A 27,469-nucleotide genomic window follows, 5' to 3' on the forward strand; every position below is an offset into this window, starting at 1 on the left:
TTGAGGACATGGGGAGAGGCAAGTGTAAGCTGAGACAAAGAGAGTGGCATGTACGTATATACACTACCAAACGTAAAATAGATAGCTAGTGGGAAGCAGCTGCATCGCACAGGGAGATCAGCTCGGTGCTTTGTGACCACCTAGAGGGGTGGGATAAGGAGGGTGGGAGGGAGACGCAAGAGGGAGGGGATATGGGGATATATGTATACATATAGCTGATTCACTTTGTTATAAAGCAGAAACTAACATACCACTGTAAAGCAATTATACCCCAATAAAGATGTTAACAATAAAAAAAAACCAAACATATATTAAGCTATAAATATCAGTACCCCATCCCCTCACCAGATACGGAGTTCTGTGTTTGGAGCACCTTTTAAGACCCTCCCTAGGATGGGGGCAGGGAAAGGCTGAATAGCAGTTACAAAACTGGTTTTAAGGTCTCTACAGCTGATAGGCCTGGGCTCTGAGCAGCTCCTTGGCTGCTGGTTTCCAAAGGAGACAGCTTATACTCCATCTCACCTTAATGGTAAATGCTTAATGCGAAGAGCTAAGTCACAAGACAGGATTTTCTTCTTTTTCTTCTTTTTTAAATTTTTGGCCGCACTGTGTGGCCTGCAGGATCTTAGTTCCCCAACCAGGGATTGAACCCACGCCCCCGGCAGTTGGAAGCACAGACGGCCAGGAAAGTCCCAGGATTTTTTTTTCTTACACATTTTGGGAGAGGAAAGAAGAAAGTAAGTGGGCTTAAAAACACCACTGGGTTTTCTCCTCTGCAAAAGTTTAGGTGTAGTTAAGGAGAGCAACAAGAGAGTCAAAGGGATTCAAATACACTGTCCCCTAAACGGACAGGTAAGCCTGAAACCAGGGAAAAAGGATACCTCAATTCTTTTTTTTTTTTTTTTTTTTTTTGCAGTACGCGGGCCTCTCACTGTTGCGGCCTCTCCCGTTGCGGAGCACAGGCTCCAGACGTGCAGGCTCAGTGGCCATGGTTCACGGGCCCAGCCACTCCGCAGCATGTGGGATCTTCCCGGACCGGGGCACGAACCCGTGTCCCCTGCAGCGGCAGGCGGACCCTCAACCACTGCACCACCAGGGAAGCCCTATACCTCAATTCTTGAATAGAGATTTGGGACAGTGGTTGGCAGAGGCTACTTGGGGACTGCTTTGGGGAGAAGGGCGTGAAGGTTCCAAGTCAGCAACTAAGATAAAGCTGCCAACTTGCCTTTCTTCCCAAGCAGTTCAGGCCCTGACAGGACATCTCTGGGCAAAGCCGTCAGAGTGCACTAAGGAACCTAGAAGACAGACAGCGAGCTGCTCTTTGTTATCTTATTGCATGCTTCCGAGCACACTCCCTCCCCAGTTGTGTGCCTGGAAGTCTGGAACCAGTCACAATGCAGTGAGCATGCAGATTTGGGTGGCCAAGGAGCCCAGACAACTTTCTCACCCAATTATCCTTTAGTAAGAGAAAAGCTGGGGAGGAGCTGGGACAGCAGGGCCGGCCTATTGTGTCAAGCAGCTGCAGGAGGAAGACTGTCACCTTCAGCTTTGTCATGACGCAAGTTGGATTCACTGGCCAAATTCTAGAACTAGCCAGGCTCTGAGTCTTACTCTCCCTCAAAGAAAGGAAGTCAAGAGGCCAGACCATTTTTAACTTCTGAAGATGATCTCACAGAGCAGGGGGCGGCAAACTATAGCCTGCAAGCCAAAACCCAGCTGCTGTGCTTTTGTAGAAAGTTTTACTGGAGCATAGCCACACTCATTTGTTTACATACTGTCTACGGTTGCCTGTGCCCTACGACAGCAGAGGTGAGTACGTGTAACAGAGACCATATGGGATGATCCACAAAGCCTAAAATATCTGCTATTTGACTCTTTACAGAAAAAGTTTGCCAACCTCTGTCATAAAGGATTCAGGTAAGGTGCTGAAGCTCCTTTTCTATTAAAGGGTAAGCCTAGATGCCTCATTGATTTTCCCTTTTTGCTCTGAAAGGAAAGTCTATTCCAAATTTAGGGCCATTTTCACACTTGAAGATGCCGTACATGGTAATAAGCCAGGAATAGACTCTTTTCCTTGCGCATAATGTAGTACAGCGATAGAAGGTAGGAATCTGGGAAAATACAAAGTATAAAGCCCCAATTCCAGCCAATGTAAGACAGGAATCTAACAGTTCTCAAAAACTCCGTCTTATAGCAAGTATATTAACAGGAACACGCCCAGAGAGACTGAGCAAGCTACCTTCCTATCCGTTCTGGAGGCGAAAGCTTCTTTACTTGCTGTGAACTGAGGGCCACAGCTCAGAAGGCAGACAGCAAAGCCAAAGGGAACTGTCTATTTCCATGGCAGAGAGTGCTCAGAGAGCGCAAAACAACAGAACAGTGGATACAGTTTGTCTCAGAGATACAGTAAGTAATCTGGACTGTGAGGTTTCATTCAATTCCTCATGGGGGTTCAAATTGAAACACTTCTTTGATATATATATCCTGTAAAACTCCTTATAGCCTTATTGCTTAACAGATAGCTATCAGCAACAATTAAAATTAAGATGATACACACTGGGGAATTCTAGTATTTAAGAGGATTTCTCAGGACTTCCCCGGTGGTCCAGTGGTTAAGAATCCGCCTTCCAATGCAGGGGACACAGATTTGATCCCTGGTTGGGGGAACTAAGATTCCACATGCCACGAGACAACTAAGCCTGCATACTCTGGAGCCCGTGCACTGCAACTACTGAGCCCGCGCGTCACAACAAAGATCCTGTGTGCTGCAGTGAAGACCCGACCCAGCCAAATAAACAGAATAACTAACTAAATTAATTAATTAAAAAAAAGAGGATCTCTCTGATCAGAGAAGTGTCTCACAATGTTGACAAGTTTTGCGGCTGCTTTCTTGATGTCTGTGCTGAAGAATATCTTGGAGGTACCAAAATTCATGGTCAGTGTACCCCAAATGTGCCTCTGGTATAGCTCAAATGTAGGGAAAAAATAAACGATCACATCCTTCACTGGGATCCAGATTACTTACATTTCTGAAGTCCAGTGTTCATCTGCGTGTGAGAAAGAAGCTGAAAGGACAGGTCACCTGGCCCTGGTAGACAGGCTAGCATGGCAGACCAGCATCAACACAACATGAGGCAGTCACTCACACTGTAATGACAAAAAAACAAGGTCATGGAACACAAGGCAAGTCACTCAAGGAAGATACCAGGGACATCGGATATGAGCAACAGTGGTCCAGGTTTAGACAGATAAACAATTTAATTAGTAGCATGTTGGTTGAAAATATATCTATGTCTTTATCTGTAGCACAATTTGCTCTCAACTATTACTACGGCTCAAATATTTCAGTCAGTGCAGATGCTTGGGTGGGGAAAATAAAAACTAGAAAATACCTATCCACACAAACAACTGAAGGTCTTTATGTTCACAAGCTATAGATGCATTCGCTTGGCATTTGCATTTCCTGTAGACTGCTCTCCGTACTGCTTTTGGATAAGCCCATGTGGCTGCCAGATAAACGGCATGCTGGCTTTCATCTGGGCCCCAGCTGAGGCAGGAGCACAAAGGCTAGGGCACAGTCTAACTGAGGTGAAGGAAAAGATGATTTCTCCCTGAAAACAGAACAATGTTCCTGAAGAGAGCTCGCCCTCATAGGGCCCAGCTCCGTCTATTCTCAGCCTTGGCTGGCGGCTGGGGCAGTCAGACATTTCCAGAGACAGTACAGTATATGAGTTGCAAAGGCTCCCAAAGTCCAACTTATGACCCCAGTAATCTGAACTTACTTTGTTTTGGGTTTTTTTTTTTTTGGCCACGCCCCATGGCTTGCCGGATCTTAGTTCCCAGACCAGGGAGTGAACCTGGGCCCTCAGCAGTGAGAGGGCGGAGTCCTAACTACTGGATGGCCAGGGAATTTCACCTGAACTTACTTTTAAAAAGAGGAAGGAACAAAGCATCCTAAGAGACAAATTAACTACTATTAAAACAAACTGTTTGTATGTTTCTAGGGATTCACCTTGTTATTGCCTTTCACACAATTAGACCTCCAGAACCCAAAAAAAAGAAAAAAATTGCTTTGCTCCCAGGGTAAATCAAGGAGGTGGTAGGCTGCCAGCAGCCCTCTTTGGGCAGGCAGTCCTGACATTGTATCAAGATGGCGTGGTTTCATCAGTGAAGTCTTCCAACAAGACTTACACAGCCAAAGCAAGCAGACACTGATGTAGCCTTCTGTAGGGAAGGAAGCCTTGTCAACAATGCAAGCTCCCTGTGTACCAAGGACCAAGCTTTTTCCCAAACAACTAGAATGTACTAAAACACATTAAATTCCTTTCCCATACTGCAAACCCCAGAAATCAAGGTAGCATATTAAGGCTTTAGATCACAACAAAAGAGGAATGGGGGAAAGCTCAAATGTTAAACAAAGACCACAAAACCTCTTTCTTTCCCTTAGAGGGCCCTCTCAAGTATGTGAAACTACCTTGTCACGATGAGTATCAGAGAGCTCCAGCTGGAAAGGCCAGGTAGCTGAAAAGATACTTTGTAAAAGAGGCTACTCAAACTGTGTCTAAGACAGCAAGTGCAGAAAGAACTGAAGAGTGAATGCCTCAATGAGAATGGAGCTGCCCCAGAGTTCTGGCACGGATTCAGTCTTTTCAGGTCTCTGGTGGGTGGGATGACAGTATGAACACACTGTGCCAACTGCAGTGCCTCAAGAAATAAAAAGTCTTCTGTTAGGGTCAAATGACTGAGGTACTGCTCACAACCCTTCCCTTGTGAATGCTGATCTCTATTTAATAAGCTCTCCCCTATGGTCCTAATATAGCTGAGGGCAAACTCTAAGGAAAGGAAGAGAATTAACAAATACTGGAGCCTAATATTGTGAAATGGACTGTGTGAGGGGCTTTAGTGATTTTTTCCTATTTATTTATTTAGGTATGTATGTATGTATGTCTGCCTGCACTGGGTCTTCGTTGCGGCGAGCAGGGGCTACTCTTCGTTGCAGTGTGCGGGCTTCTCATTGCAGTGGCTTCTCTTGTTGTGGAGCACGGGCCCCAGGAGTGTGGGCTTCAGTGGTTGTGGCTTGAGGGCTCTAGAGCGCAGGCTCAGTAGTTGTGGCGTACAGGCTTAGTTGCTCCGCGGCATGTGGAATCTTCCTGGACCAGGGCTCGAACCCATGTCCCCTTTGTTGGCAGGCAGATTCTTAACTACTGCGCCACCAGGGAAGTCCTAGTGATGTTTTCTTAATTAGGTCTCCCAACCTTTCTTGGAAGTAGGCAATAAGTTCACTTGTCATCTCATCATCTCTAGCCTGGATTACTACAATAGCCTTCCAAATGGTCTCTCTGTTCCACCCTTGCCCCATCACCCAATCTATTCTCCACATAGCAGCCAAAGTAATTTATTTTTTAAATTGGAAATCATATCAGCTCAAAAATCTCCAATGACTTGCCATCTCACTTAGAATAAAATACAAAATCCTAACGTGGCCCACAAGGCCTTCCATGATCTGTTACATGATCACTACCTCTCTGACCTCATCCTCTAACCTCCCCTGCCCCCCTTGCTGATTCTACGAGCCAAGCACACCCCCACCTCCAGGCTTTGTAATTCACCTGGAAAGCTGAGATACTGTGACGATGGAGGTACAAAAAACACATTCATTCAGCTCTCTTGCAGATACACTCTCTCCCTGTACTTTCTGGAAGGAACCAATCTATGAATGATCACTGTAATCTCTGATATACCTAGTAGATCTTGATGCCTTGCAACCAAGAAGAGACGAGTGGAGGCTGTGGATCCTAAGAGCTGACTATAACATACTGCCCTTCAAGCCACAACTCTGGATTTCAAGAGGCAGAACAAGAGAGAATTAAGTCAGCTAAACTGTGGCAAAAGGCATTAATAGATTTACTGACAGCAAACAAAGGAACAAAAATAAGAGGTGAATTCTGTAAAGACTCCAGAAAGTCAGTTTTTAGTTTGCGCAGGAAGAAGTAAATGAATAAGAAAGACACCAGATCTTGGGACCCTCTATGATTATGTTCCCAACCAGAATCACCCAGCAAGTCTAGACTATTCTTGAGCTCTCACTGGCATTAACTGGGCTGCTAAGAGTACAGTCCTTAGTTTGTGAACCTTTCTTTAAGAGTTCTGCCATCCTTAATCTTCAAGCCCCCTGAGCAGTTTTACTGAAGTCAAGAATCAGATTCTGCCAGGGCAGGGAAGGCAGAGAATGTGGCAAGGTCACAAAGGGTATGATGAAACAGGAAGGAAGCAACTTCCTTCCACAACCCATTCTAGAAAGCAGGGATGCATAGTATAAAGGCACTTCTCTGGAGGCTTGACAGCTGAGCACAAGCCTTTTATTTAAAAACTTCAAACCACCCACACATTTTGATTACCATCTGGCTTTTTCTTAAACGTTAAATTCCAATACAATTTACAGCTGATATTTCCAGAAGCACAATTAGACCCAGAAATCAACATGAGCTCTACCTTCTCTGAAAGGGCCTCAAAATTCAAGTCCAGACTACTGAACAGAATCAAGTAGTAACCTGGTGCTCAGACCAAATGAGCTGCAGATGCCGCAGAGAAAGAAAAAAGATCTCCTTGGCGGAGCCTCTCTGGGCGCTCTCAGACAGCTTTCCCACCACCAGCTGGTCTGCTGCCTAAGCAGGGGGACGATGGTATTACCATGAGCACAGAACTAAGGTGTCCAGACTCTCCTGGGGCATTTGCACAAGTGCTAGCTTCTCCCAGACTACCTCTAATTAAGGAACAAAAAAAACCCTGTCCCCACTGAGAAAATTCAAAAGGACTTTCACCCATGCCCCCCACCTCCCCCGCGCCACCGAGACTGACAGAGGTTTTATTAAGAGTTATGTTGTTACACTCTCTGCTTTCCTGGGTGGCATCTGATAAAGGACCATCTCTGCCTTAGGACAGGTTTGCCAGTAGGAAAACCTCCGCTGTCTGTACTGTTTGTCCCTGTTTATGCTTACGGTCACTGAAGGGTAGAAAAGGAGGAAAAGGAAGACTCCTCTTCATATTTTTTTTTTTTAGTGAGAAAAGGGAGAGAAAATAAAATGCTAGCAAAGGCATTTTTACTTGGGGGCTGGGGGTGAAGCGATCTAGAGTAATCACTTCCCAGCATAGTCTCCCACTCACACCCTAGTGCCTTCCAGTACCCTTCTTTGCCAAGTCTCTCTCCTGCTTTCCTTTTCCTTCCCTTCAACCCCACCTTCAAAAAGAACCCCCCCCCCCCACCGTCGCAAAAAAAAGGTTGACTAGCCCAATTTCTGATTCATGCTGTGGTTCAAAATTTTAAACCTGCCATTTATGGACTTTAATTAAAAAATGAAATTGAGAGCAGTGCCATCTCTGAAATACCAAGTATAAAAGAGAAAATGTTATGCCCCATGTTATTTGACTCCACTTTATAAAATATACCCAACAGTGAAAATCCTAAGCACATGCATCTTAAGAGAATATGATTAACACTGAGAAGCTGCATTAATTAAAAGAGTCATCACTATCTCTGATTAATAAGCCTTCTCATCCATGAGGTAAAAGGCTTATCTAAAAAGACTACTTTTCAATAGTGGGGGTAGAAGTTTTATCCTACTGTTCCCCATTCTTTTACTCCTGGGGTCCAAGAAATTAGGTTAAAACCTAACGGAAATACTGCTCTGGCGAAAATAAACAGGGTCAAGGATGGCAAAAATTACATGTTTATCAAATCAGACTCTGCAGAATCAGTCATCTTATGGTCTGTGTCAATGAAATAATCTATTCAACCAGTAATTTTTGTCAGTCCAGGTAACTGTGAACTTCCAACTACCTTGTACTTTTCACTATTTACGCGATCTGAATAACATTCAGTCATTGCTCAAAGGCATCTTTCTTCTCTATCTTTAACTCAATAGGGGACTTAAAGTCACTTGTAATTGTAACCTCACAACTCTGGGCTGGGAGAAAGAGCAGGAGAGAAAGATGGATGTTCACTCTGGACTAACTTTGTTGAAAGCCCAGAACTATCCCTGCTGCAAACCATCTCCACACAGCTGAACACAGAGGCTCAAGGGGTTTGGAAACATTATTTCTTTTTTTAAAAATTTATTTCTTTTTTTAAAAATATTTATTTATGGCTGCGTTGGGTCTTCATTGCTGCGCGTGGGCTTTTCTCTAGTTGTGGTGAGCGGGGGCTCCTCTTCGTTGTGGTGCGCGGGCTTCTCATTGCAGTGGCTTCTCTTGTTGCGGAGCATGGGCTCTAGGTGCACGGGCTTCAGTAGTTGTAGTTCGTGGGCTCTAGAGTGCAGGATCAGTAGTTGTGGCGCACGGGCTTAGGTGCTCTGCAGCATGTGGGAACTTCCTGGACCAGGGCTTGAACCCGTGTCCCCTGAATTGGCAGGCGGATTCTCAACCACTGCGCCACCAGGGAAGCCCTGGAAACATTATTTCTAACTACCCTTTAGACCCATCACAACAGGTCCTGTTCCTATGCTGTTTCCCACCCCACCCTGGTCCCTAAAGGTGCTTTCTCTGCCAGTGCTTTCTTTAGCATGAATACTCTTTCCTAGATCCTCTTATTATTTATCTCATCTATGACCCATTGCTTTCTCCTGAATTTGTTATTCAGGTCCTAGGAAAGTATTTGCCCTGGCCATTCTAACCTTTCAACTCGAGTGTGAGCTTCCAAAGACTGTCTGTTATTTATCCTTCCAAGTAACAGGGTCAGGAATGAGATTATTCATGTAACAGATGTTTAATAAATATTATTGGCTCACATTCCAGAAGAATAGCAATACACTTTAATCCCAGGCTCTGGAATTTATCTGAATTTAGGTCCTTGAAACACATGGATAATACAAGTGCCAAAAAGTGTCCGTGCCTGTGTGTGCACAGGTGCCTTTACTCTGAGAGTGAGAGAGCAGAGGAGACAAAAACTGCCTAGGTACTTTAAAAAAAAAAAAAAAAAGGCCCAGGTACTACTTTTGCATTGTATTGAAAAGTATCCTTTGGGACTTCCCTGGTAGTCCAGCGATTAAGACTCCATGCTTCCACTGCAGGGGGCCAAGTTCGATCCCTGGTCTGGGAATTAAGATCCCACATGCCGTGCAGCAAGGCCAAAAAGTAAAAAAAGAAAGAAAAAAAAAAGTATCCTTTGGCTTCTGTACTTTCATCCCCATTAGGTAGAAATCAGTGTTCCTAAAACTGTGAAATGCAGGCTGTGTTCATTGCAAGCCACTAAATCAGAATTTGCAGTTTTTCATTATCGTATGTAATAGCCTTCAGTTTCCTATCAGGGCTGTATCACTATAACTTAAGCTGAACAATTTTAGAAAGGTAGACTGACCTTTGTATTTAACCACATTCATAATCACAAGCAGAGCTCTCAAGCTGGGTAGAATTTTACTCATAAGTACCTGGGACTGTGCCCAGCAAGACAATGAGAATAACAATGAGAAGAAACCGCTTCCTTGAGATAATACACAAATATTGGATTTTTACCTTTTACAATTTCCTGTAGAAACTTGTATCAAATCAGAAAGTTTCTGATTATTACTCAGATTAAATATAATTTAACAAATAACCTATAATTATGTGGCAGTTTTTTAATCTTCAAAGCCCACATCACACATGAGTCCATGAAAAGCTGCCAGAGAAGCACAGATCTCACATCCAGATGGGGAAACTGAGGCATCAGAGCTAAATCATTAAAAAAGAAAAAGGAAATCTGTAGGAAAGATATCAAAGTTGGGTGCAATTTTAAGACTCAGGGTGTCTAAAAAGTCCTTTAATACGCCTTGACTGAGCCCAAAACAAGTCAGATCATAGACAGGTATTCATTCCGGTTAAAATGAAAAAGGCAGTTCCTCAGTATAGCTTCTGTAATTTTATAGATCAAAGACAACATGGAAAAAGAATGTGAAGAATTTAGCAGGCTGTTAAAAAACTTTGGCAAGAATGTGTTTAAAGAACATCTAAATGAGCTGCTTACTCACGCCCTTTCTCCTCCCCTCACCTGCACGGAGGCCGCATTCTCTAGTGACTCCCTCGCCTCAGAATCACCTCGCCAGAGTAGGCCCCCTAACTCAGTCTAGAGTCTGGCTTTCAAGTTTGAAGGGTGACAGAAATTTAAGAGACTTAAGGTCATTTAGAAAGCCTGCTTCATTTTTTTAAAAATGTGTTTTATTGAAGTTGATTTACAATGTTGTGTTAATTTCTGCTGTACAGCAAAGTGATTCAGTTATACATATATATATACATTCTCTTTCATATTCTTTTCAGTAGAACCTTGTTGTGTATCCAGTCTATATTTAATAATAGTTTGCATCTGCTAATCCCAAACTCCCAGTCCATCCCTCCCCCACACCCCCCCCCCTGGCCACCCCCAGTCTGTTTCTCTTTTTCTTTGAGTCTGTTTCTGTTTCATAGGTAAGTTCATTTGTGTCATATTTTAGATTCCACATATAAGTGATATCGTATGGTATTTGTCTTTCTTTCTTTTCTTTTTTTCTTTTTTTTTTTGGCCGAGCTGCATGGCTTGCAGGATCTCAGTTCCCCAACTAGGGATCAAACCCAGGCCACGGCAGTGAAAGCCCAGAATCCTAACCACTAGGCCACCAGGGAACTCCCCTTGTCTTTCTCTTTCTGACTTACTTCACTTAGCATGCTAATCTCTAGATTCACCCATGTTGCTGCAAACGGCATTATTTCACTCTTTTTTATAAGCCTGCTCCATTCTGAATACGTAACTACAAGACATTATTATTTATTTTACTAAATAAATTTATTTATTTATTTTAAAATTTTTGGCTGCAGCAGGTCTTCGTTGCTGTGCACAGGCTTTCTCTAGTTGTGGTGAGCGAGGGTTTCTCATTGCAGTGGCTTCTCTTGTTTCGGAGCACGGCTCTAGGCGCGCGGGCTTCAGCAGTTGCAGCACGCGGGCTCAGTAGTTGTGGCTTGTGGGCTCTAGAGTGCAGGCTCAGTAGTTGTGGCGCATGGGCTTAGCTGCTCCGCGGCATGTGGGATCTTCCCAGACCAGGGCTCGAAACCATGTCCCCTGCATTGGCAGGCGGATTCTTAACCACTGCACCACCAGAGAAGTCCCTACAAGGTATTATTCTAAAACAAATCTAGATGAGAGTGTTTGGACCTATGTGTGCTTCTGTTTCCTCACCCCGGTGCCAAGGTGGCTTCCTTTTCTGGGTCTAAAGTGCCTAATCCAAAGTTCACTGCTGGGTTTAGAAATTTCAAGAGACATTTATAAACCCATATTTTTGCTATGTAATGAGTAACACTGATTTATACTGCCTAACAGAGTAGTTTGTCAAAACTGCAGAGAATGGTTTTAATGAAATTTTGAAGAGGTGTTGAAGAGTTATGAATGGAAGCAGTGAAAGGAGACAGGATCCACAGCAACATCTGAATGCATGTGCGTGGACTGAAGACACAACTCCCACCAAAGTCGTTGGGAGAAATATAAGCAAGTACTAAACATATAAAGAAATGGTGCAACTATCTAATATTTAAAGAAATGTAAATTAAATAGAATGACACTTTATTTTTTGATTAAAAATTGACCAAAAAAAACCTGACAAACATGTTTGGAAAAAAATCTAGAACACACTGAGTCAAGGATACAGTGAAGAGTCACTAAAGTGAGATGTTAAATTGACACATTCTTTCTAGAAATAAATATGAAGTTTTTAAAATATTCATACTCCTGATATGGTAACTACACTTCTAAAGTCTAACTTAAGGAACTAATCAGAAATGTAAACAAAGGGCTTCCCTGGTGGCGCAGTGGTTAAGAATCCGCCTGCCAATGCACAGGACACGGGTTCGAGCCCTGATCCGGGAAGGTCCCACATGCCGCGGAGCAACTAAGCCCCGTGCGCCACAACTACTGAGCCTGTGCTCTAGAGCCCTCGAGCCACAACTATTGAAGCCCGTGTGCCTAGAGCCCATGCTCTGCAACAAGAGAAGCCACCGCAATGAGAAGCCTGCGCACCGCAACGAAGAGTAACCCCCGCTCACCACAACTAGAGAAAGCCCATGTGCAGCAACGAAGACCCAACACAGCCAAAAATAAATAAATAAAATAAGTAAATTTATTAAAAAAAAAAAAGAAATGTAAACAAAGATTTCCATACAACTCTCTTCACTGTAGTATGGTTCATAATTGTGCAAAAACTCCAACAATCTAAATGTCCAAAAGTAAGGAAATCGTTATATAAATTACGGGCTATTCATCTATTAAAATTAGTATGAGCCTCCCAAATTAAAAAATATGTATTGTTAAAAAATATCTAAGGACAAAAAAATGCTTATAAGATAAATGCTGGGTTAAAAAAGTATGTGTGTGTGTATATATATATATGTATATGGTGTAATAATTTTGTAAAATTTATTATATATACATAAAAATTATGAAGTAATTTGTATTTCACCATTAAATGCATTACAGCACTTTGTGGGGATAAATTCTCATTCCTGGACTATCTAGTTCAGGATAACATTCTACTTAGCTTTCATTTCTTGAATATAAAACGAACAGAGCCAAGGAAGTAACTTAGGAAAAAACTGGCTGGCAAGGGCAGTCATTTTCTCATAAGTTTTCAAAAGGGGAAAATTCACATATAGATAAGTGTCAAGTGAAGCTCAAATCACCTGAAGAAATCTGGATTAACAAGAGGCATATCAAAGTGGTTAAGAGACAAGACTGAGTTTGACTCTCAGCTCTGCTGCTTACCAGCTATGTGACCTTGGGAAAGAAACAACTTCATCTGTAAAATGGACCTAGTTCATGGGATTGTTGTAAGAATTAAATGAGTTTAATATACTCAGGTGCTTAGGACACCAGTGCCTGAACGTTATTCAAATGTTGGCTCTTATCACTTTCTTAATCTATCAAAATCCAGGTCACTTTTTATTTTGCCAACACAACTAAACCACCACCTTACGTTTTATATAGTTCTTTATACTCTGAAACATGTTTGCATACACTATTTCACTTGAAATTTAAAACAATCTTTTAATCTATATGGAATAAGTATCATTCCCTTTCCATAGATTAGCAGGTTTAGAAAGATTAGGTAACTTGTCTAGTGATATGTAGCTGGGATAGTGGACCTCATATCGAGTCTCTGTCATAACTCCTAGACTTGGGGCTCATTCCATTAGACAAGTATTTTCTAATCTGTAGGCTTGACCAGCCTTTAAAAAAAAAAAAAAATCACAAAGTAACAGTAGGAATGCTTATTGTTTCATGACTCTATTCCAGCTATTTAAATTATGTGTGTATTTATTGGGATGCATTCTTTATTGTGGGCACAGATGAAGATGTTCGAAAAACACTGCACTATACCATCGCTGCCTCTCAAGTCTTTATTTATTCGGTACCTATCACAGCCCTCTTCTTACACTTATTTATTTATTTATTTTTGCGGTACGCGGGCCTCTCACTGTCGTGGCCCCTCCCGTTGCGGAGCACACGCTCCGGACGCGCAGGCTCAGCGGCCATGGCTCATGAGCCTAGCCGCACCCTGGCATGTGGGATCTTCCCGGACCAGGGCACGAACCCGTGTCCCCTGTATCGGCAGGCGGACTCTCAATCATTGCGCCACCAGGGAAGCCCTTCCTACACTATTATATAAAACAAAAACATACAATTCTAAGCCATGGTTTTGTTTTTTAAGTGTAATTATCGACTTTCCTATGGATTTGGGGAACTACCGGTCCCACATCAGCACTTCGCTCTGTAACTCTATTACACTATTATACTCTGTAACTCTTCGGCTAGCCTAACACTTTGGAATCAGCTTTTAGTGAAAATTCCTTTTAAAAAAAAAGGGGCGGGGCAGCAACTATAACCAAGGTAAGACTGCAGTGGGAAAGTGACTACATAAAGGCAAAGAAACGCTTTAGGTTCGAGTGGTCAGACTTTCTTCCCCAGGGGAAAGCTCTATCATTCACACTGAGGAAACTGTATCAGAGAATACTACAAGTAATGATCAAACACAGTTATCTCTCGTTCTCAATCCTCGCACAGAAAACTCTTCCCTTCCTATTCTCATGCTCTTTCCTGAATGTGAGAAGTAAACCTTGCCTAACTGTGAACGTACTCTCAACTCATACCTTTTCTAAGTCTGTTTCCACTTTGGACATGCATACTATGATGGAAGCTGGGCATCATACAGCCCACCAAGGTCTCTAGCAGGAAGCATCCCTCTGCTCTTTAAGATGTTCTAAATTTGGGGGCGGTGAAAAGGAGCTCACACTTTTCCATGGCTATGCATCTAGTATATCCACCATATATTTATTTGGTCTGTTACCTTCTTAGAACTAGTTCTCTGTACACAATACCTTGAGCTTATGTGCCTTAGATTTCTAGTGTAGAGTTTCAGTAAGGCTAGTAAATTCAGCGCAGGTAGGGAATGAAGTTATGCTTACAGTAAACACATCACCCTTCACTGTATTAGTATTATTAGGGTTGGTTTGGCAATAGGCAGATTTTAAGGTAATAGGGCAAGGCATGACTGATACACTAATACGTTCTGTTCATTTAGGCCCTTCCTTCTGCCCCAGCCTGAGTAGAGGACCATGAGGAATTCTGATGTATAACAACTTTGGGGGAGGGTTTCTATAGCCTTAGTGAAAATCAAAAGATCTTGCCTTGCCATTTCACTAAAACTCACTATCACTGGAAGCTTTATAGCTCACACTCCACATATCCAAGGAATTACCAGGCTTCTGAAGCCTACGGTGTTTCTGAAAGCAGGAGAGGCTGCTAAACCTTAAAAGGACCCAGGAACTGAAAGCTTACTGAGGAAGAGGAGCAACACCTCCTCCCACACCCTGCAAACTACCACAACTGGATAATGAAATTCAGAATACTGGCTGTATCCACAGCAAGAAGAGAGAACAGAGAGACAGTCCCTGTCCCTGCTGGAAGAATACTTTGATAGCTAGAGTAAACACCCACAGAAATAAGATTCTGAACTTAGCTTTAGGAGGTTTCCTCATTTCAGGAACTGCCTTAGGAAACAAAACAAAAACTAACAAAGTAGTTTTAAATTTTTCAAGGACTCAAAGTACTACAGCTCACTCACAGATCAACCCATCAGCAGACTGGCCCTGAGAAATTCCATAATCATTCATCATTGTTATATGTCAGTGTGTGACCGGTTCTAACTGGTCAAACATGTGTCTTATACGAAATATTAAGTGCCACCCAAACAAAGCAATTTAACTCAAGATTACTTTAGCACTGAGTGAATCAGGAAAAAGTATATAAATACACGTTTTATCTTACAGATGTCTAAATGAGCTGTCTTCCTTTACCTCAAAGATACCTCAAAGAAATGGCTAACACTACACAAATTAACATTTTATAGACAGTGGCAGAAAACAAGTTCACAGCTCTTCTATTCCTGGTACATGCCTCCTTTACTCAGTGTACCCATTCACTGTCCTAATTTCAACTCCGTCAACTTCTTGCTCTGGGGTCTCCCTCACCAACTAAGTGTCCTCACCAACTTTCACCCAGTTCCCTCTGTTTCAACTGGATTAGAAAGAGAAGGTACCCAAACAGAGCACAGAGTGAGGAGGGTATCCACAAAGTTGAGGGTGGGGAGCCCTGATGTGGGGAGTCAGAACCCAAGTGGCGTGAGAACATCTCCAGAGGGGATGGACGCAGCGACTACTTCCCATTCAATAACAATGAGCCCCAATAGGGTCTGCTCAGATCTTGGCTTCTAAATACTAAATCCTCCGTAACAGGAACAAAGGCGCCTTGGAGAAATGGCTGAGGCAGAGAAAGTACTAGATGAGGCTGGTACATACTACTGTGTAGGAAAGGAAGTGCTCAAAGAATAATGGTGACATGTCAAAGAACACAGAAGCTACAGGATGCTCAGCTGGTGAGGGAAACTCCAGAAAGATAAGTTTACACAGTAGAAATTAGAGGGAACAGAGAATGGATACACTGAGTGAAGGAGGCATATACTAGGAATAGAATAATTACAAACTTTTTTTTCTACCACTGTTCAAAAGATGTTAGTTTGGGTTAGTGTCAGCCAAACCTTTGAAATAGAAGGACAGCAAACCACTTAGGTATCTTTAAGGTTAAACATATAGTTATGTATTTTTTTTCCTGATTTACTGGCAAAATCTGGGATAATTTGAACATCAAAGTAAATAAAGATAACAGACTAAATTTAATAAAATGTAATAAGTTGAATAAAATAGGAAATCATGAGTCCATACTAATGTAAATAAACTAGTAAACTGAAAGGCTTAAGAGGAAAAGGATATTTGCATGGTTTCAAATTGTCTCCTCCCAAAATACTTAGTAATTACAAAGGGAAAAGAGTAACTTTACACTGGAAATGCCTAGCAGGCACCACCTTAACCAAGTGATCAAACATTCCCAGTTACGGAACAAATAAAAATTCTGCACTTCTTGAAATTATGCAGTGAAGAACACAGCATCACTCCTGTGATATTCCTGTTAAAGACATATAACCTAAGTTAAACACGAGGAACCATTAGACAATCCTAAATTGAGGACTTTCTACGAAATAATTGTCAGTAGTGTCAAGGTCGTGAACATCAAAGAAGGCCTAAAAAACTGTTCCAAATTAAAGGAGACCAAGAAGACATAAGAAATAAATGCAAGGTATGATCCTCAACTGGACCCTTTTTGTAATAAAGAACATTACTGGTACAGCTAGCAACATCTGAGGGGGGTCTGAGAATTATTTGATGGCAATGTGTCATTGTTAACTTCCTGATTTTGATGGCTGAATTGTGATAATGTTGGAGAATGTTCTTGTTTGTAGAAGATAAACACCAGAGTATTCAGGGATGATGATGCATCAAGTCAGCAACTTATTCTCAAATGATTTAAGGAAGAAAAATATTCTCTGTACTGTACTTGCAACTTTTCTATAAATTTGAGATTGTTTCCAATTTTTTTTTTTTTTTTTGGTTGCGCTGGGTCTTCATTGCTGCGTGCGGCCTTTCTCTAGCTGTGGCGAGCGGGGGCTACTCTTCGTTGTGGTGTGCGGGCTTCTCATTGCGGTGGCTTCTCTTGCTGTGGAGCACGGGCTCTAGGCATGCGGACTTCAGTAGTTGTGGCACACGGGCTCAGTAGTTGTGGCTCGCAGTCTCTAGAGCACAGGCTCAGTAGTTTCGGCACACGGGCTTATTAGTTGCTCCGCGGCATGTGGGATCTTCCCGGACCAGAGATCAAACCGGTGTCCCCTGCATTGGCAGGCGGATTCAAACCACTGCACCACCAGGCGGATTCAAACCACTGCACAAACAGGGAAGTCCCTGTTTCCAAATTTTTTACTAAAATTGTTAAAACAAACAAACAAAAAAACAAGATAGCAGTGTTGAAATCTGAAGGGGGGGGGTGTGGAGATCATAAAGAAAAGTTGGAAAGAGTGGTCTGTTAGAAACCATTCTCATTTTATCTCAACGCAGGTGACATCTTTGAATTGGTGAGTGCCGACACTGGGGTTCCTGCCTTCTGGAATAGGTTTCCTGTATCTTTCTGCCTCATCAACTTCTAATTTCTTTTCAACACTGATCTGAATAACATTTTCTCCTGTGCCTGCACTTCAAATTCTCTCCCAACCTCCACTCTGTTCTGGCAATGCTTCCACTAAGTGGCATTCATGCAACTCTCTTACCCTAAAGATGGAAAATTTCACCTTTAGAAAGGTTCCAAAAGCAATGTCTTATCCTGAAGGAGGCACTATTAATGAGCCTCCTTTCTTTAGGCCTGACATTCACTAACATCTCCATCAAGTTCATGTTTTAGTGAGAGTTTTTCAAGGCCTTTCCTTCTAAACACATATAACCTACGCTCCAAGGGAAAGCCTTGTTATATCTTCTGGACTGTAACAGGGTTTTGACACTCTTTCCTCCCACTATACAAAAAGTTTCAAATGACATCATAAGCTTTATCTCCAGACTTCCTGAAATGTAGCAACTATAACTAGCTTCTCTACTTTCACACCAGCAGCAGCTGGCAGGCAGAGTCTTGGTTATTCTACAGCAGAAAGGTTTTCAGTAACAATCAATGAAGAGCTTTGAAGTAGTACAAAGATGATGTTTATCACTCATCCTTTCCTCTTCTTTCCTATTTAGGGTGATCATGGAAGTTTTGGAAGAGGAACAACTATATTATAGCCTGTCTCCAAGCAGCCACGAACTTTCTCCCCCCTCCCCTCCTTTGGCTGTGCCACGCGGCTTGTAGGATCTTAGGTCCCGGACCAGGGACCAGGGATTGAACCCGGGTCCACGGCAATAAAAGCTCCAAGTCCTAACCACTGGACCGCCAGGGAATTCCCCTTCCCTTACTTTAAACAAACACTAACAAAAGCAGACTCTTAAAATGTGTGGCCATACTTTTTGGCAATTTATCCTCAACAAAATTTTTATGCAGCCACATCCATGAAAATATCTAAGGAGACCGATAGGCCCTTGGGAAGAGAGCCTAGCAACAAAGGACACTAAGGTGAGCAACAACATCCAGAATGAAAGCAGCAGCAGGTCACCTAGAGATCGAGGAACAGCTCTGGCTGGAATCAGCTTCACTCTTTTCGTGTTAAAGAGAGAAAATTTTGCTTACTAAGCCAATTCAGGGTAACCATCAAACAACAACAGAGAAAGGGGAAATAGCAAAGGAACGTCATCATCTTTAGAGAAAGACAAACTATTTCCTTTTGTTTCTTCCCTCTTTCTCTACCTAACAAGGATTGTTTCCAAAGACATTATGCAATTTTTTTAAAAATCACAAACTAAAATTCCTACAGAGCTAAAGAAACGTGTCCTCAGTGTCATACTGACTTTATTTTTTTTAATTTATTATTATTATCTTTTTTTTTTTGGCTGTGCTGGGTCTTCATTGCTGCGTGCAGGCTTCTCTAGTTGCGGCGAGCGGGGGCTACTCTTCGTTGCGGTGCTCAGGCTTCACACTGCGGTGGCTGCTCTTGTTGCGGAGCACGGGCTCTAGGTGCACAGGCTTCAATAGTTACAGCGCACGGGCTCAGTAGTTGTGGTTCATGGGCTCTAGAGAGCAGGCTCAGTAGTTGTGGCACACAGGCTTGGTTGCTCCGTGGCATGTGGGATCTTCCTGGACCAGGGATCAAACCCGTGTCGCCTGCATTGGCAGGGGAATTCTTAACCACTGCGCCACCAGGGAAGTCCCCATACTGACTCTAGTGTCCAAAAGTTTTCTTTTGCACTTTTAGTGCAAGCAGAGGACTAAACTGCACCTTGCTAATTACTATAATCTTACAATAAGCACATACTCCTGTGAATGACATTTAGTTCCATCTCAGTCTATTCTCCCATGATAAGCAGCAATGAACTCAAGGGTATGATGTCAGAATATAAAAAGCCATTAAGGCTGCTCCTAACAGATTCTTTTAAAATATGATCCTACACTGCTCTTCAAAAGAAGGACAATATGTTTTAATTCTGAAATGGATTTTTACAATGCTTTGACCTCCTATCTAAAAGAAGTCTGGAAAAAAAAGTAACTGCAGTGGAGTGAGGGAGTGAAACATGTCACTCTGGTTATTAAAATCCATCAAGTTCATACTTCAGCCTTAGGATAACTGCAGCCAAAAAACAGACTGGCAAGTAATTAACACCACTGTCTGCAATAAAAGTTAATTGGACACAACTGAACTAACGCCCTAGTCATCGGGAAGCTGCAACTGGCGAAGAGCCCACTTCTCCTGTTCCTTCAATTTGCAAACAAAACTGCTAATGATAATCTGTGGACAAACAAGAAATTGTTCTCATGGCTTCCCCACTGCAAATCACTCAGCAATTCCAGCTAATGCCCAGGCATGTTGGGCCAAGAGAAAAATCATTAACCAACACTTCCTTGGATAAAGATGAATTTTAACAATAACCAAGCCCATTAAGGCTGAGAGTTGCTGAGAACTGTTAACTTTCCCCGGACACCCTAAGTAAAGCAATGTGGCCTGATCTCCACACCTTAGTACTACACACGAGACGTGCCCTGTGCCACTAGCATGTGGTAGTAAGAAGAGACATTATGCAAGGCTGGGAGCTACTGTTACACAAATAATTTATCTTCTTGTAAGAGAATCCTGGGTAATCTCATTTTTAGACAGGCAAATGGCATTGCAGATCTGCTTCAATAGCAAAGATTAAATCGCTTCTGAATTGACTTTGGAGTTGATAGATTCCTGCTGCCTGACTCATCTGCCTTCAATTCTGGACAAGAACTGTGCCCTTTCCCCTGGAATTAGTATCAGACTCTCTGCTTTTCAATTCTGTCTACAGCCCAAGAGACTGAGACTCCTAAGGGTATTATGGCATCTTAGGTAGCCACTCTTACAAAAGGGGAAAATTGTGGTCATTATATCTACAATGACCTGAAAAGTGGGCAGGAGGCAGTAACCTCCTGAGGTGACAGAAGGTAAAAGAGAAAAACAAGTACAAAGTACTACCTCTGCTTATTTTTTCTTAGGTGGTCTGGGCTCTATCCCAGCAAGGAGGTGGCTAGAGAAATTACTAATGCAATCAGAACCAGCCCCAAGGAAGCAGCTGGACCAACTGTCCACTTGGTATACTTTTCAATAAAAGTTATTTTGGAAGGTTGCAGTTTACTTCCTCTAGTCATCAAAATACAACATTTTCTGATATGAAATATGGAAAAGCCTAAGAATATCTCATCCAGTATGTAAAAAAGAGAAGGATCTAGAAACTGTAATATGGATAGCAAAGTGAAACAGGAGTTTAACCTGAAAAAGAGGACACTTAGTAGGAACGTCATTCATTCACTGGGCACCTATGACACACTAGGCACTATGGTAGTAGTAGTACTATATATTAGGAATACAGATATGGCAGACAAAATCTTGATGAGGTATGTGATTAATGTGATCATTTCATAATATATACAAATATCAAACCATTATGTTGTACACATGAAACTAATATCATATTGTTTATCAATTAAACCTCAGGAGGGACTTCCCTGGTGGTTCAGTGGCTAAGACTCCACACTCCCAATGCAGGGGGCCCAGGTTTGATCCTTGGTCAGGGAACTAGATCCCACGTGCTGCAACTAAGAGTTCACATGCCGCAACTGAAGATCCTGCATGCTGCAATGAAGACCCAGCAGCACAGCCAAATAAATAATAAATATTCTTAAAATAATAAATAAATAAACCTCAGGAAAGGAAGGACGGAAGGAAGGAAGGAAAACAGAGTTGTTTGAAAACCCAAATAATGAAAAAAATACTTCCAGGAAACAATGAGAAAGATGGGAGAAAACAATATGGGTCATTGAAGGCTGAGTAAGAATTTACCAGATTGAGACAGGTAGGCCACTCTACACAGAGAAACTAGCATAATGAAAGGCATGCAGTTGTAAAACTAACTGGCTGGCTTGTTTGGGGAACCACAAGTGGTCTGGTATGGAGAGGAGAGTGTCGGGTGTATGGGCTAAACCTGGAGATGAGCCTGATGTGTTAAATTATGAAGAGCCTTATATTTTATACTAGAGGGACAGAATAGCAGATTAAAAATAAATCAGGGGGCTTCCCTGGTGGCGCAGCGGTTGAGAATCTGCCTGCCAATGCAGGGGACACGGGTTTGAGCCCTGGTCTGGGAAGATCCCACATGCCGCGGAGCAACTAGGCCCGTGAGCCACAACTACTGAGCCTGCGCGTCTGGAGCCTGTGCTCTGCAACAAGAGAGGCCGCGAAAGTGAGAGGCCCGCGCACCACGATGAAGAGTGGCCCCCGCTTGCCGCAACTAGAGGAAGCCCTCGCACAGAAACGAAGACCCAACACAGCCAAAAATAAATTAATTAATTAAAAAAAAAAAGTAAAATAATTTTTTAAAAAAAATTTTTAATAAATAAGTAAATCAGCAGGGGCTTCCCTGGTGGCACAGTGGTTAAGAATCCGCCTACCAATGCAGGGGACACGGGTTCGAGCCCTGCTCCGGGAAGAGCCCACATGCCATGGAGCAACTAAGCCCGTGCGCCACAACTACTGAAGCCCGCACGCCTAGAGCCTGTGCTCTGCAACAAGAGAAGCCACCATAATGAGAAGCCCGCACACAGCAATGAAGACCCAACGCAGCCCAAAAAAATAAAAAATAAAAATAAATAAATAAATCAGCAGAAAACTAGCCCTGACATCTTATAGACTAATTGTGATGATTAAATGAGATTATATTTATAAAGTGCTTAGTACAGTGCCTATGCTCAATGACGGTAGTTATAACTATTATTAGCTGATGTCAGACTTTATCCTGAAGCCATGGGGAGATAGGAACAGGTTTTAAGGACAGTAACATGATCAGATGTCTATTTTAAATAAATCTGCTGGAAGTGTGAAAGACAAATGGGAGATGGCAGAAGTCATTTAAGTGGCTATAGTGATTTCGAGGTGAGAGATGATGAAGATCTCAAATAAAGGTGTCATAAGAGGGCTGTCATACAAAGGAGGGAGCAGCTTTATCTCTGAGCTCCAGAGATCAAAAATAGGTTAATAAAGTCTGAAGAAAGGCAATTTTCAGTGAACATAAACAATAATTTGAGCTTATTCAACAGTGGCACAGCACTAGAAACACTAAAGCAAAAGCAATGACCCCTTCATTAAGAATGACGGAAAAGAGTTTATTTTCAGTAGCTAAGAATTTGGACTAGACGACCACTAAACCCAATTTCCAGATTCCAAGATTCTAAATCACTTACAGAGGTGGTTTTGTAAAATCATTAACAATTTGTAGAGAGGTTTACAATTTTCAAAGTGCTTTCACATTGATTCTCTAACTTAATTTTCTCAAATGCCCTGAGATAGTCTGGGCAGGTATCATTAGTGCCATTTTCACAGATAAAGAAATTAGGAAAAGCTAGTAAGTGCCTGGACTTCAACCAGATTTTCAGACTCCTGGCTCTGTGCTCTTTCCATTCTCACCATTGCCGCCAACATGGTGCCCGCGTTGAAAATCCATTCTGAGAAACCAGCCCTCTTTGGTCACCTGTTCCAGTGTTTATTCTCAAAATCAGTAAATTCTTCTGCATGTCTTATTTTCGCTGTTCAGAAGTTTCAGCCTATTCCTTTGCTCTCGTGTAGGTGAATAAGAGCTAGTCATCTATCTTTATACAATGTTCCTTCATATTTACATATTATAAAATGTCTGTCATGGGCTTCCCTGGTGGCGCAGTGGTTAAGAATCCGCCTGCCAATGCAGGGGACACAGGTTCGAGCCCTGGTCCGGGAAGATCCCACATGCCGCGGAGCAACTAAGCCCATGCGCCATGACTGAGCCTGCACTCTAAAGCCCGTGAGCCACAACTACTGAGCCCAAGTGCCACAACTACTGAAGCCCGTGCACCTAGAGCCCGTGCTCTGCAACAAGAGAAGGCACCCAATGAGAAGCCCGCGCACCGCAATGAAGAGTAGCCCCCGCTTGCCACAACTAGAGAAAAGCCCACACACAGCAACAAAGACCCGACGCAGCCAAAAATATAAATAAATTAATTTAAAATAATAAAATAAAACAAAATGTCATTTCTCTAATCTAGGATAATTAATCCCAATTACTTGAGTTTTTTCACATAAATATTATTTCCCTTAAAGTAGTTAAGTAATCTGATCCTTAATTTAGTACTAGCTCCAGGAAGATAATATTCTCTTCCCATCACTCCAATTCTAATCCCCAGATATCTATTCTATTAAAGAGTACTTCCTCCAATTAATTAATATCAATATTTATTGAGTACCTAATATGTAGCAAGGCACTGCTCCAGGAGCTAGGGACTCAGCAATGAACAAAACAGACAAGAACTCCTGTCTTCATGGTGCTTCCATTTGTACATGAGGTAGAGTGTGAGGGTCAGATAAACTTAATGAATACGTGACACAGACTATTAGAAGGTGATAAATGCTATGAAAAAAACAAATGAAGCAGTGTAAGGAGATGAGGAGGACTGGATGGGGCAGCAACCTTAAATAGCATAGTCAGAGTGTGGTCCTCACTGAGAAACTGTACTTTCTCCATGCTTTATCTGCTAGTTTCAGTGCAAGGCAGCAGTACAGCTTTTAATTACATAAGAGACCTTTTTTTAGCAATTAAACTATAACTAAAATAGTTTTTCCCCCCTCTCATTTCAAGTTTAACTCTTAGGTACTTGCACATTTAATAAAAAGCAATTGATCAACTTGTTTTGAAGAGGAAAATTTTGTTTCTGTAATGCTGAAATACTCTTCAAGAAATAATGAAAAAAGTAATGCAAGCCCACCAGCACACACACGAAGACTGCTGCCGGATGCAACTCTGACTTTAATAAAGACTAGCATTTCTCTAGTTGTGGGGAGCTGAAAGATGAGCAGCTGTGGAAAGATAGGGGGATGGAGGGAGCTGGTAGAAACAGAATTTTAGAGAGCTACAAAATTGGCATGCAGACTGAAGTGGCATCAGCCTCTCACTTCTAGGTGCACTAAGGAACAATCTCTCCAGAACATACTATGAATGATAAGAACGACACTTTTCAGTTGGGACATTTGTTCAGCTTGGAAAAGAGGCAAAAATTAAAATATAGCTTGCTGAAAAAGCAACTGGTTCCAAATTCATTTTGCCACAGGATATGGAAATAGGGAAAGCACTTTTCTTAAGAGGAAAGGTTCCTTTCATCTCTCTGGAGAAATGTCCTAACACAGTATCACACTCCAATCGTACCATACCTCACAGGGACTGAATGAAGCCTAAGTACTAAAATCCTCAATAAAGCACTTTATTTATTTATTTTTTGCGTTACGCGGGCCTCTCACTGTTGTGGCCTCTCCCGTTGCGGAGCACAGGCTCCGGACGCGCAGGCTCTGCGGCATGAGGGATCTTCCCGGACCGGGGCACGAACCAGTGTCCCCTGCATTGGCAGGCAGACTCTCAACCACTGCGCCACCAGGGAAGTCCCACCTACTTGTCTCTTGAATGACCAGACAAGGAAACAAAATTTTAATCAGTTTGTTCAGTTGGAAAATCGCAGTTAAAAAGCAGAGGAGGGCTTCCCTAGTGGCGCAGTGGTTGAGAGTCCGCCTGCCGATGCAGGGGACACGGGTTCGTGCCCCGGTCCAGGAAGATCCCACATGCCGCGGAGCGGCTGGACCCGTGAGCCATGGCCGCTGAGCCTGCGCTCCGCAACGGGAGAGGCCACAACAGTTAGAGGCCACAACAGTGAGAGGCCTGTGTACCGCAAAAAAAAAAAAAAAAAAAAGGCAGAGGAAGTTAAAGCTATTGCTTAAAAATGTGGCCTAGGGATATGTTTGGATTTTACTTGTCTATACTTTGCCTGTTTGCCCTTCTGCATGAATAATCAAGAACTGACTGTATGCTCTGATCAGGAATGAACCCTTAACTAGAGTTCTGCCTGTATGTTGGTAAAGATGCCTCCTGCCCTTTTCAGCTAGGCTTAAATGCAACAAACTCAGTCTATGACTAAATTTGATCTAATCAGCCACACACCCCCACACCCACACCCCCGCCCCGGATCCGTCGGCACCAAATTTAATAAAACTTCAATTTGGCCTTTCCTTTACATCTCTTTTATTCCTCCAGCACCTCATCTTGAACCTTTCTCCTTCTCTTGACTGATACTGGCATCTTGGTCTTTGGATTCTCTTCACAACTAGAGAAATAAAAACACCTTCTCAGGGTAGAGATAGGAAAATTTCAATCATTTCAAATAGGGACCCTGAAAGGAGTTCTTGGAGAAAAGAATTAAATATATTAGAAATTCAGAGAAGGGAAGAATTCAGAGACCTTGGCTCTGGGTCTGGCTTCACTACCAAATCACTTTCTAAGTTATTTAGACATTCTTGAGGCATTAGTTTTCCCTACCTCAGAGAAATGCTGAGACCACTAAGAGAGTGCTTATTTAATTCACTGGATGAAAACTAATCCAAAAGTAAAAATATTTATGTTAATACTGGAAATGATTCTTGGGCTGAAGGAATTCTTGTCTTAACCTTTTGTGAGTTGTTATATATTATACCCTACAACCCGACATTTAATTTCAAGGTACAATATAATATGTACTCAAGGTACCAAATAATTCCTTTAAGCCAGGCTCAGGTCCTCTCTTCTATTACTATATATATTTACAGACGATGAAATCTCTAATTAGGCAAAATTCTAAGATGTGACCAAACAAAAGGACTGTCCAGTATTCATAAAATGCTAATGCAGAAAACAAAGTTGGGGGAGGGAGCAAAGGCCTGGATTCTAAAAAACAGATGAGCTATTTGGGTGTTTGGTTTAAAAAAAAAAAAATGATGGATTAGAAGTTTATATCTAAAAGGCAACTCTATTTTGAATGGCTCTAACAATCCCATAATAAGTGCAGTATCAAACAAGTCAGGGTAATTAATTCAGTGGACTCTTCCCCTTTCACTGCCAGATTGAACAGCTCTGAGGATAATCTCCTTCATTCTCCCAGGGCTCAGTTGGAAGATTCATTATTTATGCCCTCAATTGTTTACTCTGTCCTATTTTTCCATCCATCCAGGCCCAAGTGCAGTGTTATCACTGGCCTGTTTCCAAAACGAATGTATTAGTTCACTGCCTTACTAGTTACAAACTCAAAGATAATCGAATAGTGGTATCTTAACATTGGAGAGCAACTTCATCCCACCACTTGATCCAGGAGAGAAGTTAATGATAATGCTGACCCAGGTTACCAAAAGCTAAGTTATTTTAGATGGATGAAATGAAACACACAAGTTATTCTAGTCTTGTTTTGTTTTTTTTTTTTGAACCACTGAGCAACATATATGCACATCCAACAGGATTCTTAAAGGGCAGTATCATTAGAAAGACAGCTCTGGCTCTCACCAAGAGCAGACCTGTAAACTATTGAGGATTAAACTGATTGAGATGCACTTTGCCTAGCAACCATTCATTAGGAAGAGTTCAGTAACTCACCAGCAATCAATTCCATGTCCTTATCTAAGCCATAAACAGATAACAGACTCCACCAAGTCCTCTACCCTCTGGATTCAGACAGCAAACAACTTCCTCAAAAGATTCAGCTTCCAAGAGTCAATCTTTGGGGGAGGGGGTTGTGCTTAAACACACAAAATATTGTCTCAGACACCTGACTGACAGAGCTGAAGAGCTAAAAACTACCACCAGCCCCATCTCCATATGAATGCATTCATTGTCTCCCAGGTCTTTTTGCCTCTAATATTTTCTCACCTTGAGCAAGCTTTTCCCAATTCCAAACCTGACAACACTCAAGCTGATTATCATGAGAATCAAACAACGCCAAGGGTCCAATCTTTTCCTTCACCTTCTCAAGGGGACCATTTTATACTTCTGATGCGAATGGGGGATTGGGCTTGAGTCTCCCTTTAGAGAGAACATAGGACCCTTTTTCTTAACACATTCTAAGCTGTGA

At 42.2% G+C, this 27,469-nt stretch overlaps 1 protein-coding gene across 2 annotated transcripts in view; it reads right to left on the minus strand.

The window, feature by feature from the left end:
* The window catches only part of FAM222B (family with sequence similarity 222 member B), a 65,753-nt gene that overhangs the window by 7,261 nt on the left and 31,023 nt on the right, over positions 1-27,469 (minus strand). The window contains exon 2 of one of the 2 annotated variants that reach the window (XM_027130445.1): positions 3,026-3,147. In XM_027130445.1, the coding sequence (XP_026986246.1) occupies positions 3,026-3,107 (82 nt within the window). In that variant the 5' untranslated portion in view covers positions 3,108-3,147. Of the gene's footprint in view, positions 1-3,025; positions 3,148-27,469 lie in introns of those variants that run through there. The other variant, XM_027130447.1, reaches the window with a different exon arrangement.

This window comes from Aethalodelphis obliquidens, unplaced genomic scaffold (genome assembly GCF_003676395.1).
Source record: "Aethalodelphis obliquidens isolate GAN/ISIS:26980383/991018 unplaced genomic scaffold, ASM367639v1 scaffold38, whole genome shotgun sequence".
Taxonomy (NCBI): Eukaryota; Metazoa; Chordata; class Mammalia; order Artiodactyla; family Delphinidae; genus Aethalodelphis; species Aethalodelphis obliquidens.